The 17419-nt window shown below is 35.9% G+C and overlaps 1 protein-coding gene across 1 annotated transcript in view; it reads left to right on the forward strand.

The window, feature by feature from the left end:
- Positions 1-17419, forward strand: part of AGBL3 (ATP/GTP binding protein-like 3) — a 122173-nt gene that overhangs the window by 66085 nt on the left and 38669 nt on the right. Inside the window, exons 12-15 of the mRNA XM_011941245.1 lie at positions 253-319; positions 10790-10864; positions 14543-14600; positions 16077-16148. Of these exons, the coding sequence (XP_011796635.1) occupies positions 253-319; positions 10790-10864; positions 14543-14600; positions 16077-16148 (272 nt within the window). The remainder of the gene's footprint in view (positions 1-252; positions 320-10789; positions 10865-14542; positions 14601-16076; positions 16149-17419) is intronic.

Raw genomic sequence — 17419 nt, forward strand, 5'->3', positions numbered from 1 at the left:
CAGCTAATTTTTGCATTTTTAGTAGAGACGGGGTTTCACCATGTTGGTCAAGCTGGTCTAAAACTCCTAACCTCAGGTGATCCACCTGCCCTTGCCTCCCAAAGTGCTGGGATTACAGACGTGAGCCACTGCGCTGAGCCACTTCTTATAATTAGAACTTTTCAACCATTCAAATAAGAGAATAAAAGCAACAGCTGAAATTTTAAGATGCCACCAAAACATTGTGTAAACCAAAATGTTTTTTTTTTATAGTAGCCGAGGCTCTGACAGTTCAGAATCCATTGACTCTCTGACTGACCTTCTCAAGTTAACTTCTCAGGTATGACTGAATATTTTTGCTTATATGTGGATATGCTGTGTAGGTACTGTTCTTATTGTGACTAATAATCAGGTAAAAAATTTCAGATATGTCATTATTTTATCATCATTGTTACTTATTTTCTAACTATGTACATATTTTAAATCATAGAATTATTTAACCTTAGGGTTTCTTATTCTAACATCCTTGCTTTATAGATGAGGATACTTAAGATCCATAGAGATGAAATTATTTCTTAAAAGCCATACAACTTGTTAGTGACAGAGGTGGTAGCCTAACATACATCACCTGACCGCTTAATTTATAAATTTATTATTTAACTATGTGTTGAGCTCCAACTACTTATCAGACACTGGCTGAGTGCTGGGGATAGAGCAGTGAACAAAATGAGACAACAGCTTTCCCTTTGTTATCTTACATTCTGGCAGGGGGAGATACAAAATAAAGAAGGTAAGTAAAATACATGATGTCTTACATGGGGATAAGTGCCTAAGGAGTAAAAAAGCAGGAGGGGGAATAAAGAGTTTAAGTGGATATTGCAGTTTTGGATAGAGGCTACCAAAGTAAAAGATAAATACTTAAGTAAGAATTCAAAGGAAATGAGGGACAAGCCAAGTAGATACTAGGTATATTAACTACTTTTTGGTATATAACAACTTCAAAACCTCAGTGGCTTACAACAAGCTTTTATTTTCTCACTCATGGGTCTGCAGGTTGGCTCTATTAGACATGGGTTGGGTCAACTGGTCTTGGATTCAGGCTATAGGTTGAGTTCAGTCATGTTCCACATGTTTCTCATTTGCTTGGGCTAGAGAATACACAGGGAAGATCCTATGGTGAAAACCTGGAGTATACAAGGGGAAACCAAGCAATATAATCCCTAACACACACTGTTAATAGTCTACCTCAACACCTTTTTCCAGTGACCCAATCTGTTAGGCAGATTTTCTGTCTTTCAATCTATCACTTGAGACAGTTTTACTAAATGTATCACTTCTACATAATCTGTGTCATAATTCTTCTTTAATTCATTTGTTTTTAATAAGTAAAAATTACATGTATTTATTGTATATGACACATTGTTTTGAAATATGTATACCTTGTGGAATGGCGAAATTGAGCTAACATCTTCATTACCTCATATACTTATTTTTGTGGTGAGAACACTGAAAACACTTAAAATGTATTCTTAGCAATTTTCAGTATAATATGTTGTTATTAACTACAGTCACAATGATGTAACAATAGATCTCTTGAGCTTATTCCTCCTATCTAACTGGAATTTTGCATCCTTTGACCAACACCTGCCCAACCCACACCCCTTCACTCCTGCAGCCCCTAGTAACTACCATTCTACTCTCAACTTCTATGAGTTCAGCATTTTTTGTTTTTGTTTTTGTTTTTAATACTCCACACGTAAGTGAGATCATGATCTTTCTGTGCCTGGCTAATCTCACTTAATATAATGTCCTCCACGTTCATCTATATTACTCCAAGTGACAAGATTTCCTTCTTTTTAAAGGCTGAACAATATTTCATCGTGCTACATACCACATTTTCTTTATCCATTTATCTGCTGATGAACACTTAAGTTGATTCCATACACTGGTTATTGTGAATAGTGCTGCAATGACCATGGGAGTGCAGACATCTCTTTGACATACTGATTTCCTTTCCTGTAGATATAGGCTCAGTGGTGGGATTGCTAGTTTAGATGATAATTCTATTTTTAATTTTTTGAGGAACTTCCATACTGTTTTCCATAATGGCTGTACTAATTTATATTCTTACCAACAGTGTGCGGGGGTTCCTTTTCTCCACATCTCCAACACTGATTATCCTTTTTTATTTTTTTTAATAACAGCCACTCTAACAAGCATGAGGTAATATCCATATTTGGTTTTAACTTGCATTTCTCTGATGAATAGTGATGCAGGGCATTTTTAAATATACCTGTTGGCCATTTGTATTTGTTCGTTTGACAAATATCTATTTAGAGCCTTTGCCCATGTTTTAATCAGGTTATTTGTTTTCTTACTATGGAGTTCCTGATACATTTTGGATATTAGCCCCTTATCAGATGTATGGTTTGCAGATATTTTCTCCCATCCCATTAGATGTCTCATCATTCTGTTGATTGTTTCACTGGCTGTACAAAAGCTTTTTAGTTTGATGTAATCCCATGTATCTGTTTTTGCTTTTGTTGCTTGTGTTTTCAAGTTTATATCCAAAAAAATCATTGCCCAGACCAATGACATGGAGCTTTTCCCCTATATTTTTTTCAGTAGTTTTATAGTTTCAAGTCTTACATTTAAGTCTTTAATCCAATTTTAGTTGATTTTTGTACATAGTGTGAGATGAGTCTAATTTCATTATTTTGCATGTAGATATCTTATTGTCCTAACAGCATTTATCAAAGATACTGTCCTTTTCACATTGTGTGTTCTTGGCACTTCTGTCAAAAGTCAATTGACTACAAATGCACAGATTTATTTTGGGGCTATTTCATTCAATTGGTTTATGTGTCTGTTTTTATGCCAGTACCATGCCATTTTGATTTCTGTCATTTTATAGTATATTTTTAAGTCAGACAGTGTGAGCTTCCAGGTTTGTTCATGTAGTTCAAGACTGTTTTGGCTAGTTGGGCTCTTTTGTGGTTCCATAGAAGTTACAGAATTTGTTTTCTATTTCTCTGAAAAATCCCATTGGAATTTTAATAGGGATTGTACTCAATCTGTAATCACTTTGGGTAGTATGGACAGTTTGACAATATTAATTCTTCTGATCCATGAGCATGAGATATATTTCCATTTCTTCATAGAAGATATTCCATGTCTTCTATTTCTTTTATCAATGTTTTATCATTGTCAGTATACAGGTCTTTCACTTCCTTGGTTAAATTTATTCCTACTTTTTTTGTAGATATTATAAATGGAATTATGTTCTTGATTTCTTTTTTAGATAGCTTGTTTTTTAGATAGTTTATTAATTATAGTTTGTATAGAATCACTAGTGATTTTGCGTGATTTTTTATCCTTCAACTTATACTGAATTTTCAAATTCTGTTCTTTGATGGAGTTTTCTATATATAAGATCATGTTGTCTGCAAACAAGGACAATTTAACTTCTTCCTTTTAATCTTATCTAATTGCTCTGGCGAGGACTTCAGTACTATATTGAACAGAAGTGGTAAAAGTGGGCATCATTGTCTTGTTCCTGATCTTAGAGGAAAAGCTTTCAAGTTTTCACCACTGGGAATGATGTTAGCTTTGGGTTTGTCATAGACGGCCTTTATTGTATTGAGGTACATGCATTTTATACCTTATTTGTGGAGCATTTTTATCATGAAGGGATGTTGAATTCCATCAAATGCTTTCTTCTGCATATATTGAGATGATCATAGGGTTTTTGTCCTTCATTCTGCTGTTGTGATGTATCAGATTTATCAATTTGCATATGTTGAACCATCCCTGTATTCCTGGGATGAATCCCACTTGATCATGATGAATAATCTTTTATTGTGCTGCTACATTTGGTTTGTTAGTATTTTGTCAAGGATTTTTCCATCTATCCTCATCAGGGATATTGGCCTGTTATCTTTTTCTTGTAGCTTACTTGTCTAACTTTGGTATCAGAGAAATGCTAGCCTCATGAAATGAATTTGGAAATACTCCCTCTTCTTCAATTTTTTGGAAGAGTTTAAGAAGGATTCATATTAGTATCTCTTTAAAGGTTTGGTAGAATTCACAGTGAAACCATCAGGTCCCCAGCTTGTCTTTGATGGGGAACTTTTTATTTCTAATTTAAACTCCTTATTCATTAATCATCTATTCAGATGTTCTGCTTCCTCATGATTCAGTCTTGGTAGGTTATATGTAGCTAGGAATTTATTTTTTTCTAGGTTATCTAATTCGTTGGCATATAATTGTTTATAATGGTAGTCTTTTATGATCCTATTTCTGTGGTGTCGGTTATAATGTCTCATCTTTCTTTTCTGACTTTATCTGAGTCTTCTCTGTCTCCTTAGTCTAGCTATAGATTTGTCCATTTTGTTTCTTTAAAAAAAAAAAAAACCTCTTCATTTCATTGGTCTTTACTATTGTTTTTCTAGTCCCTATTTCATTTATTTTTGCTCTGATATTATTTTCTTCCTTCTGCTAACTCCATGCTTAGTTTGTTCTTCTTTTCCTAGTTCCTTGAAGTGTAACACTAGGTTGTGTATTTCAGAACTTATCTTTCCTTTTTTTCCAGCCCCAGCTCAAAAGATCTTCTTTTTTGATGTAGGTGTTTATTGATGTGAACTTCCCTCTTAGAACTGCTTTTGCTGCATCTAATAAGCTTTGATATATTGTATTTCCATTTTTTGTTTGTCTCAAGATATTTTTGAATTTCCCTTTGAATTTCTTTACTGACCATTTGGCTGTTCAGGAGAGTATTGTTTAATTTCCACGTGCTTGTGAATGTGTCACTATTTTTCTGTTATGTTTTCCTAATTACCTACTATCCAGTCACAAAAGCAATGACTATGACAAAGTTTAGGTTTTGTTAGGACAGCATCTTACTTCTGCATATCAGTTTCTGTCGTTTTCAGATTTTAATGCATAACACCCTCAGACTATCAATGACTTACAATAGCAAACATGTGTTGTCTTGTTCATGAATCTGAAGGTCAGCTGTGGCTTTACTGAACTAATCAGAAATCAGCCAAACTTAGCTCCTAATTGTGGGTTGGGTTCAGGTTTATTCCACCTTTCTTTCTTCACCTAGACCAGCAGCCAACTAGAGCATATTCTGCTCATGGCCAATCACAAGAGTTCAAGAGGGCAAGCCAAACCATGCAAATATATTTAAAGCCTCTGTTTAACATTCCACTGGCCAAGACATATGTCCAAATTCAACATCAATGGGGTGGGGAAGTATAATTATATAATAGTGAACATTTAGGAACAATCCAGGGGTATGTTTTCCCAGGCGAGGAGTACTAAAAGTGCAATGGCCCTGAGGAAGGAGTGTGTCTGTCATTTTCTAGGAAGACCAAGGAAGCTAATGTGGCTAGAGAAGAATGAACAAGGAGAACAATGGTAAAACATGAAATCAGATAGGTATTGAAGGTTGCAGGAACAGGTCATGTAAAGCCTGGTAGGCTTAGGACTTCAGTTTTTGCCTCTGAGTTTGGGGATCTTTGATCAGAAGAATGACATGATCTGCCTGAAGTGGTTAGCAGGGTCACCTTGGCTGCTGTGTTAAGAGTACAATGATGACCCATAAGGGAGACCAATTAGGGGGTTCTTATAATAATCCAGGCAAGATAAAAGTGGTGGCTGCACCAAAGTGATACTAGTAGAGGGAATGAGAAGTGATTAGATTTTAGATGTATTTTCAAGATAGTGTTAAGAGAATCTGCTGATGACATGTTTATAAGATTGAAAAATAGAAAGGAGAGAAGGTGGTCTCTAGATTTTGGGACCTGAGCATCTGGAGATTAGACTAGTTTCCATTCCATGAGGACAATGGTAAAATAGCAAACTTAGTTTTGTTCTGTAGCTACTAAACCATATTTTGAAGATGTATCAGGACTCTCTCCATTGCAAGAGGCAAAAAATCCTTCCAAAATGGTTTAGTCAAAAGGGATATTTGTTGGATTACTAAATAAAAAGTCTAGGGACAAGGCTGCCTTTTGTCATGGCTTAAATGAGGGGCTCAAATTATGTCATTAAGATCCTGGAGGGTTTTTTCTCCTGCTTTCATCTCATTTCTGCCTTTTCTTGGTTGGTTCCATTCTCAGACAGACTCCTCTCATGGTGGTAAAATGACTATAGAAATCCAGCCTCACATCCTCACCATACTAAGTCTGGTTGAGACATCCTCCTATATAGTAGTTCCCTCAAAAATGCAGATATTGACATTTTTAACAAAGAGGTAAAAGATCTGTTCAGTGAAAACTGTAAAATGTTCATGAAATTGAAGACACAAATAAATGGAAAGTATTTTGTGTTCATGAATCAAAAGAATATTGTCAAAATGTCCATACTACCCAAAGCTCTCTACAAATTCAATGCAATATCTATTTCAGTGACATTTTTCACTGAGGTAGAACAAACAGTACTAAAATTTGTATAGAACCACAAAAGAGCCTGAATAGCTAAAGCAAACTTGAGCAAGAACAACAAAGCTGGAGGCATCACACTTCCTGATTTTAAAATATGTTACAAAGCTACAATAACCAAAAGTATATGACACTGGCATATGAACAGACACACAGCACAATGGAGCAAAATAGAAAGCCCAGAAGTAAAACTATGCATATACAGTCAACTGATCTTTGACCAGGGTGCTAAGAATCCACAATGAAGAAAAGATAGTCTCTTCAAAAAATGGTGTTGGTGGCCAAGTATGGTGGCTCACACCTGTAATCCCAGCACTTTTGGAGCCCAAGGCAGGAAAATCACTTGCGCTTAGGAGTATGAGACCAGCCTGGGCAACAGAGTGAGACCTCATCTCTACAAAAAATAAGAAAATTATCCGGGCATGGTGGCTCATGCTTATAGTCCCAGCTTCTCAGGAGTCTGAGGTGGGAGGATCAATGAACCCGGGAGGTCAGGGCTGCAGTAAGTCATGATTGGGCCACTGCACTTGAGCCTCAGCAACACAACGAGACCCTGTGTCAAAGAAAAAAAATGGTGTTGGGAAACTGGATATATACATAAAACAAAATGAAACTGGACCGTTATACTACACACAAAAAGTCAACTCAAGATGGGCTAAACACTTAAACATAAGACCCAAAACCATAAAACTCCTAGAAGAAACATAGGGGAAAGCACCAGGACATTGATCTTGACAATAATTTCATGGCTATAACACCAAAAGCAGAGACAACAAAAACAAACGTAAACAAGTGGGACTATAACAAACTAAAAAGCTTCTGTACAACAAAGAGAAATATTTAATAGCAGGAAAAGGCAACCTATGGAATGGAAGAAAATACTTGTGAATCATATATCTGAATAGGGGGTAATCTCCAAAATTTTTAAGGAACTCCTACAACTTAATAGCAAAAACACCCACTAAGCTGATTTTTTTTTTTTTTTTTTGAGATGGAGTCTCGCTCTGTTGCCCAGGCTGGAGTGCAGTGGCCAGATCTCAGCTCACTGCAAGCTCCGCCTCCTGGGTTCACGCCATTCTCCTGCCTCAGCCTCCTGAGTAGCTGGGACTACAGGCGCCCGCCATCACGCCCGGCTAGTTTTTTGTATTTTTTTTAGTAGAGACGGGGTTTCATCGTGTTAGCCAGGATGGTCTCGATCTCCTGACCTCGTGATCCGCCCGTCTCGGCCTCCCAAAGTGCTGGGACTACAGGCTTGAGCCACCGCGCCCGGCCCTAAGCTGATTTTAAAAGGGGCTACGTACTTGAATAGACATTTATCCAAGGCAGACGTATAAATGGCCAACAATTATATGAAAAGTTGTTCAACATCACTAATCATCAGAGAAATTCAAATCAAAACCATAATGAGATATCATCTCACGCCTGCTAGGTCAAAAAGTTAAAAAACTGTGTTTGCAAGGATGTGGAGAAAATGAAGGCTTTATACACTGTTGGTGAGAATGTAAATTGGTACAGCCATTATGGAAAACAATATGGAGTTTCCTCAAAAAAAGTTTAAAAGTGAATTACCGTATGATACAGTAAACACCCTACTGGTATTTATCTAAAAGAATGGAAATCCAGATACTAAAGAGATATCAGCATTCCCATGTTTATTGCAGTACTATTCGCAATAGCCAAGATGCAGAAACAAGTGTCTATCAATGGATGAACGGATAAAGAAGATGAGGGGTATGTGTATGTGTATGTGTGTGTACATACTGGAATATCATTTAGCCTTTGAACCTAGAGGACATTATGCTCTGTAAAATAAGCCAAACACAGAAAGACAAATAGTACATGATCTCACTTTTATGTGAAATCTAAAAAAGTTGACCTAATAGAGAATAGGTCATTACCAGGGGTCAGGGAGATGTTAATCAAGGGTATAAACTTGCAGTTGTAAGATGAATACATTTTGAAGACCTAATGTACAATGTGATGACTCTAGTTAATAATATTGTTTTGTATACTTGAAATTTGCTAAGAGAATGGGTCTTAAGTATTCTCATCATGAAAAGCAAAATAAGTAGTAACTATGTGAGGTGATAGATATGTTAATTAGCTTGATTGTGGTAATAATTTCAAAATGTATACTTAAAACATCATGTACACCTTAAATATATACAATTTTTATTTGTCAATTTAGACCTCAATAAAGCTGGAGGGAAAAAAGCAAAGATGATTCTTATCAGGCTGGTTTAGACATGTGTCAACCCATAAATCACTCACTGTGACTAACAGGATGGACTGTGCTGATTGGCTTCAGCCTGGGTTCTTTGACAAACCCTCATAGGATTCACCCAGACTCCAAGAACTGAGAATGGGTAGGATTCAATTCCCTAACAAAATTAAAGACAGTTGCCAGAAGAAGAGGGAATGGGTTCTGGGGACATGAACAACAAATTTGAACAAAGTCCAAATTCAAAAAAATTGTAAACGATCACATAGCACAAGAATAAATATTTTACCTCCTCCCATATTCTTTCCTGTGCCATCACATTCTCCCTTTCCCTCCATTTGCCAATCTTTTCCTTTCTCCTCTCTCCACCCTCAATACTTTAAAGGACTATACTCAAATATTCTAGTGGGTTTGTTAAAAATACCATGCAAGTCTTTACTTCACAAACACCTTGTCTTTCCAAGTTATATATATCAGGACACTCACGGATAAATATTCATACCCATGCCCACAATTCAGGCAGTTATACATACACACACACCCTCTAGAGTAAAAAATAACAGTAAAAAGAGCAAGTTTGTATTCTGTGTGATCATTTTCAAAAACTAAATGAATCCCTACAATGGTCAGATATTGATTATGTGCCATATTTTGGGTATAGGCATCTTTATCAAGATATTTTTCTAGCATTATAAAAATGTTAACTTTTAAAGAATAAACAGATGAAACATAATACCAATTAAATTCTAACTTTTCAAAATTAAACTTTTAATTTTGACTAACGTGCTGTTGTAAGAAATAATTGAGAGAGATGCCAGGGACCCTGTTTTCTGTTTCCCCTAATGGTAACATCTTGCAAAACTATAGCACCGTGTTACAATAAGGATATTTATATTCGTGCAGTCAAAATGCTGACCATTTCCATGACCATAAGGATCCCTCATATTGCCCTCTTAAAGCCATACCCACTCCCTGCTGTCCTTACCTTGCAGTTATCCCCTGGCAACCACAAATCTGTTCCGTATTTCTGTAAATGTGTCATTCACAAACGTTTTTCCACATCCCTGTGAAATCACACAATATGTAACATGCTGGGATTGGCTTTTATCAGTTGGCCTACCTTTTGGAATACTCATCCCCCACCCCCAAGTTGATGCGTACATCCATAGTTTCTTCCTTTTTATTTCTGTGCAGTATTCCACGATATGGATTTACCATAACCTATTTAACCATTCACCTGTTGAAGAACATGTGGGTTGTTTTCAGTTTGGGGCCATTATGAACATAACATTAGTGTACAGGTTTATGTGAAATAAGTCTTCATTTCCCTGAGATAAAAACCCAGGAGTTCAATTGGTAGGTGGTATGGTAGTTATGGTAGATACATGTTTAATTCTCTAACAGACTGCCAAACTGTTTTCCAAAATGGATGTACAATTTTCCATTCCCAAGAGCAGTTTATGAGTAATCCATTTTCTGTGCATCCTCACTGAAATTTGGTATTGCCACTATTTTAGCCATTCTGACAAATGTGTTATCTCATTGTAGTTTTAATTTGCATTTCCATAACAGTTCAACCATGTTGAATATCTTTTCACATGCTTACTTGCCTGGCCCCCTGCTTAGCCTTCCCTGACACTACCTTGAAAAAGGGATTGGGGCACTCCCACTCAGCTTTTGTTGGCATGGGTGGGTGTAGGAGTCACAGTCATTTCTGTGGTGTTAGGCTGGAGTAGGACAGTTACTATCTAAAAGGTTTTGGTCTCTTTAGGCTGTCCCTTTCCTGGTCCTTGGGCTAGAAGAACATCCTTATGTAGGGATTTTTAAAAATTGCATTCATTGGAATTTCTGGATTGCTGGCCTCTCCAGCTTTAAAGTGAGAACATATGAAACAAAAAGAAAACATAGTGAACTCATCATCATGCCACTCTTCTGGCCTTGAACTCCCTAGCTAGTCTGCCTTCTCGTTTCCATCTTTTAGAGTTTCTTATTTAATACCCAGAATTTTTGGTTGTACTTAGTGGGAGGAATAAAGTACTTCTCATCTTCTTATAAGTGGGAATCTCATAACAGTCTCATGTCTGCATATGTACTCTTTGATATGTTGATTAAATATTGATTTTAAGTATGATTCTTTTACTAGAAAAAACATTTGAAAACAAAGAAGGAAAGGAATTCTACTACAGCAAGCCACCAAAATGCCAGAGAAGGACAAGAGGTAAATCTTCATTAATCTAGTTATTAAAAGTTATTTTAAATGAATGAAAGAGAATGGCAAGTTATTTTCTCTTACACTTCCTATACCCGAATATTCCCCCAAGAGAAGTTAAAATTTTGTTCATATTATTTACTGTTTATAAAAACACAAAAGATCCTTGACAGATGAGAGGTGGGCCTTATTAAGATGCCATATTTAAATTTCATTTGTACCTTACTCTAAAAAAGTATTTGAGGAAGCTTACAAAGATGCATCCAGGGTAGCAAGAATAAAGAAATTAAGAAAAATTAGTGGAACTGAAAGATCAGCTTCTACCATGACGGTAGGAAGAGCTCTGCAAACCCATTCACCAGCAAAACTAGTGAAATGATCCACAACAACAACAAACAACAACAGATATTTAAAGTCTCTGAAATGGTCTGAAGGTTATACAGCAAGTGAAACAAAAATCTATTCAAGAAAGTCTACTAAAATTCATTAAAAACTGTGAGAGCCTGTGGTATTTCAATCAAGACTGCCTCTTCCCCTCCCCCCACCGGACTCCCCAGCTCAGTAAGACACAAACTCCACACTAGTGTAGACAAGAAGTTAGGGTTCCCTCTACCCAGAGCTACCAAAGGGCTATCCCAGGAGGGGCAGGATATCAGTATTTCTTATTCCTCCCCCAGCTGCCTGTTGCTAAGTCAGGTGAGTGCCGACAAGAGATGGGGGCCCCCTTCCTCTCCTAGTCCCCATTGATGAGACAGAGGCTCTACTTCAGGTGCTCTACCACTGAGCATTCTTGGGCTCTGATTGCCCTTATCTTGGTTTGTAAAATGATGGTTCCACACTGGGAGAGGCAAATGGAGGAGACCTAAGGCTACTGCCTCCCCTACACCTACAGTTCAGCTCCTAAAGCAGGGTATCACTTGGAGGGAAGAGTGCCATTTCCACCATCCCCAGCTCATAAGCCATAGCTTATAAATTTTGCCCTGATGAAAAACTAGGTCATAAAACAGATAGCTCCTAATCTCTTCCAGAAAAAGAGAAGTTAAGCTTAAAGACAATCTCAAAACCAGTGCAATTATGGCTTAAAAAAAATTCTGGAGGACAAATATATTACTGGTGGAAGTTACTTACCAGCAGCAGATCTGTACGGGTATGCAGCAACATCAATTCTTGCCTTCCACTCCTGCCCTAAAACTTGCTTCAGCCTTTTTCTGCCTCATGCCCTGGAGTCTAATCTTAAAAAGTTCATATACCAGTTAAACTCTGCCATTTTGTTTCTTACTACGCATGCTTGAGCGCACTCCTGCGATCTCATCAGGAAGCAGCTGATCACCAGTCTCAGGTGTTTCCTATCTGTAGGAAGAGTACCTTTCCCTGCTGCTGGCTGCAAACAATTACTATTTTAGAGAGACAGTTAACAACCATCACCTGAGGCATGACATTCCTAGTGGGGTTTTGGTGGAGCCCTCTCCTGCCCTGCTCATGCCTTATTAGCTACCTATTGTAACAACACTGATAGATTCATTGGAGTTACAAGCTAAATTGAATACTGACTAGTTTGCCAGAGAGAACTGGAGAGACAGCTAGGAGGAGCCTTACTGGAGTCAGAAAAAATCTTAAACACAGACCTGTACAACTATCCTTTTGAAGAAGTCTAAATTTGATTGGCTTAGTCTGAAGAGCACAGCTGAATGTGGTCAGGGAAAGAGCCAAAGAGAGCCCTGCCTTAGCACTGTCATCCCAAGTGAATGTGGATATACCTCTGTACCCCTGAGGACCAACATCAGAGGCTTAGAACTGCAGGGAGCAGAGATGGCTATAAAGGAGTGATGTTCCTTTCCCTCTGCTCTCCCTTCTAGAATTACATTATTTCAGGAATTTAATATGAATGAACAGTAATTAAAAATTTGTTTTTGGTAAACAAATCCTCTCATTGATACCCCTGTGTTAAGTCATTTGCAGGACCCAATAACCAAAATAGCTTTTGTTAGGTGATTTTTTTTAATGTATGCATTGCAAGACACATATTTATTTAGTTCTCACAAATATATCCACAGAGTGGTTTTCCTCACCTATCCAAGCTACATTTAATGTAAAATATTATAAATCCCTTTATTAAATGCTCATGTATTTGCATCTTTCTTGATTGGAGCTTTTAAAATTGTATGAAATCATTATATTTAATGTTAGATACTTCCAAATGGAAAATAATCTTCATTTGGTCAAATGCTTTGAGAAAGTTGCATACATTCTAAGTGTCCCCATAAGCTAATAGGAGATTGTGGTCACTTACCTTGAAATTCCTACCTGTCTTTCACAAAAAGAGTGAACAATCTCATTTTCACTCAGGTAAATGGCTGAGGACAACTTAAATTCATGCTCTTGAACTGACTATTTCTTACTTTGTTTGCTTATAAGATATCAATACATCCCTAAAACAATATTGGTAAATTCTTTTTAAAATATTTCAGTTAACTTTGTTTCCCACCAAGACACTCACACTTGTTGATTCTGAAGACTTTCAACAAAAACAATTATAAATTACTGTGATCAGAAATTGTAGCTCATGTACATAAGATCACTGACCTGGTGGTATTTTTCTGTAGGATAAGTGTAATCGTTTATTATGGTTCACAGAGTCATTTCACTCAAGAGATGGGAGCCAAAAATGACAAGAGTTTATCAAATCAAGTCTTACTAATTTTCTTCAGCCTCATTTCACTCCTTGTCTTGCCAAATCCTGGTGATTACGTAATCACCAGGATTTAATTTTGTATAATTTTAAATTTGTATAATTTTTTCTAGAATGTTTCTTTCTTCAATAATCAAATTTTGATATTTACATTTTTCTCCCATTTTCATACTGATTTTGCCCATTTTTTTGCTGCCAATCAATTATATATATGAAGAGGTAGGTTTGAGCTTTTAACTCTGTTTCATAGTCTACTTTTATTATGGGTTGTTTTTGTTTTTTTGAGATGGAGTCTAGCTCTGTCACCCAGGCTGGAGTGCAGCAGCGCGATCTCGGCTCACTGCAACCTCCACCTCCTGGGTTCAAGCGATTCTTCTGCCTCAGCCTCCTGAGTAGCTGGGATTACAGGTGGCTGCCACCACGCCCCACTAATTTTTTTTTTTTTTAGTAGAAACGGGGTTTCACCATGTTGGCCAGGCTTCTCTCAAACTCCTGACCTCAAGTGATCCACCTGCCTTGGCCTCCCAAAGTGCTGGGATTACAGGTGTGCACCATGCCCAGCCTCATCTTTTTATATATAAGCACAGTTTTGCAATCTGTTTATATATTTTACATAATTTTATATCTTTTCACCCATTTCACACTTTTATCTTCCCATGTTTGTTCTTCTAATTTAAGAAAGTGAGATTATAAGAATACTATTTTTTTGTCTCTTTCTCATTACAAATAAATTCTATGTGATGTGGAAAATTTTTAAGCCTCCTTTACTGCCAAAATATAGTATCAATATCTTCTTCTACTCATTGATGCAGGAGAATACTGTAGTGAAAAATATTAGAAGGTTCTGATTTATAAGATAATTTTGGTCATTCTAAACCTGTAAGGATGAAATGAGAAATATTTGTTTAAAATGCACAATACTATAAATCGTATAGGAAATATACCCCATTTCATGTTGATAAAATAGCACTGTTTTCCTTGATTCTACATTCCATTAGGTTTATGATAGAGGACATTTACTGCAAAGACACAAACAATCAAATTCTGATGTGAAAGGTAATATTCTGCTTCTACCTTCTCATAAACAATTAATTCATTTACTCAACTAGGAATTGTTGGTGCCACAACTTTGAGACTGCCACTGTGCTTGGTGCTAGGGATATTAAATGTATATGATACCATTTCATCCCTGCAGGACCTCATCCTTTAATCAGGAATGAAACAACAAGCTGAGTGCAGTGTCATAGACACTATGCCAGTAGTCTGTTCAGGGTTCCCAGGGAACACAGAGAAAGGAGTGGTCAATTACATTGGAGAATAGAGAGGTCCACGTATTCGAAGGCTATCCCCAAGGTTTTGAAAGTTTGCCCCCAAAGGGAAAGAGATTTTATGTTTTAAAAACCATCTTTTTCCTCTCATTTCATAGTTTAATAGAAAATGAGCCCAGGAGACAAATTAATTCATAGACTGTTCATTGGCTTCTACTGCAACCTGCTAAGTCTGATGTGATGTGAATCTTTAACTGACTCTCTAGCATCTCTGTTTTTTTTTTCTTTCTTAATTTCTGTCATCTTCTCTTTAGTTGAGGTCCTTTGCAGAAGGAATCATATAATTTAGGCAATATTTTAATTTTATCTAAAATCCTTAATTTTATGTGTATATATATATTAATTTATTGTACATTTTTACCTACCTATTTCCCAAAAGAATTTGAGGTAACCTAATTATACACACACACACAGACACACACACACACACACACTCATATATCCATTTAGTTTATGATGTAGCAAAATAATAAAAAATATAAATGGAGATAAGAACCTAAGAACCATGCCAAGGAAAGGGGAGAATACTATTATAATTAAAATAGTCAATTCACTTAAACTTTATTTTTTCTGATAACAGTCAGCTAGGCATATTCAGCTGCTTTTTATAAATAACCCTTATGTATTCTTTTGTTAACATTTTATGTCAAAAATTAAGAATAAAGATAAGCAAAAGAAAGTAAAAATTACATTTTAGAATATTTATTTTAAATGCTTTCCCCTATTTGTCCACATACGCACCATGTTAATGAATCACATAATCACCGCATTATTTTACAACCTACTTTTTAATTTTAAATTATAGTATATTATAAGCCTCTTCATATGTAAATAAATGGTGGCAAAGTATTCCATTCTATTAATTAAGCCACCCCCAGTGTCAAACTTACATTTTGTTTCCAATTTTTTTCCTATTGTAAACAACAATGAAAACTTTATAACTCTCTATTTGTATGTTTTCTTAATTATTTCTTTATAACAAATTCCTAGAAAAGGAATTGCTGACCCAAAAGGTATGAACATTTTTAAATGCAACAAAAATTTGTAACATTTGAAGACTGCTTATTTTAATTTCATTGAACTAAACTACTGTCTACAAGTTATTTACTAGCATTTGTCACTTCGAAAAAAGATGAAAAATATGAAATGTAAGTGGGCGAATTAATTATTTTCATGCTACTATGATCTTTATCATCTTCTCTAGATACAAGGCCAAATGAACCAGGTGATTGTATGGTTGATTATTTCAGAAGACAGTTACCTAATCAAGGTTTGGGTGAGTAAAATAGGAAAACAGACAGTAATGAGTGGTCCCCTATGATCTGAATGTTGTTTTTCTCTCTAGCTCTAGAAATACACAGGGGAAACAGTAGAAATTTACTGTATGTCAATTTGCTTTCTTTTAATTTCATCCAGTCAAAACCAAAACAAAAGAATATTCATCTCATTGTCTAATCTTTTCATTCCCATCTCACCAAATCTTAGAGCAGAGAGAGGCCTTGAGAGTGCTCTAGTTTCACCTGCTCCTGACAGGCCCCAGGCTCATCCAGCCTCTGGCTGACTACACTTGGTGACAAGTACTTTACTAAACTGCAATATAATTCATTCCATTGCTTAAGAGCTATAGCACTGAAAAAGTTTATTTTCAATAAACTTTAACAACAAAAAGTTTAAAATACATGTCCTTGTAAATTTCATCCACTTCTTTTAATCTGTCCTCTCTAATAAGACAAAATAGTGAGGAAACCTTAAAGGTAAATAATTCTGACTGACACAGTTTCCCCAATTCTCCTTGAAATAATGCAATTGTAATTGTAATACCTTCTCTATTTTTTAAAAAGTTGTCATTTATTTCCCTGAAACTTTCCCTGTTTCTTTCAACTATCCATAAAACACCGTGATTCAAGTCCCTTTACCATTTTATTTTACTCTTTTTTGTTGCTATTCAAGCTTAAATGAAACTGAACACAGTATTGCAAATGTTGTCTAATGAGTGCAAAATATATCTTCATTTTTATTTGCTCCTTTATAGATACTAGGTTTCCATTAATGCAGTTTAAGATTATATTTCTTCTTTTGAAAATTATCCTAAAATATTGACATATTGGATTTCATATATTCAAACCTTTAACGTTTTATTTTCATAGTGCTACTGCTAAGTTGTATTTCCTCCATTCTCTACTTCTTCACTTATTATTTGGTTCATTATGCCTGACCTTAAATTTATTCCTGTTAAATTTAAATTTAACCTTCTTAGATTCAGCCTTTCACGAACTATTGATCTTTATTATGTCATATTGTTATACTATATATATGCATGTGTGAATACATATGTGTATATATACATACATGCATACGCATATATATAGATACATGTATTTGACCTCTTGTCAAAGCTTCAGACCCTGTATGTAACTATTTGCTATACATCTCCACACAGATGTCCCACATATCCAAATTCAAATTCATCTAATTCCACAGTAAATGCTCTTCCTCACATATTCTCAATAACATTAATGGCAGTACTATCTCCATAACCACTTCAGC

This window comes from Colobus angolensis, unplaced genomic scaffold (assembly GCF_000951035.1).
Source record: "Colobus angolensis palliatus isolate OR3802 unplaced genomic scaffold, Cang.pa_1.0 Scaffold2, whole genome shotgun sequence".
NCBI lineage: Eukaryota > Metazoa > Chordata > Mammalia > Primates > Cercopithecidae > Colobus > Colobus angolensis.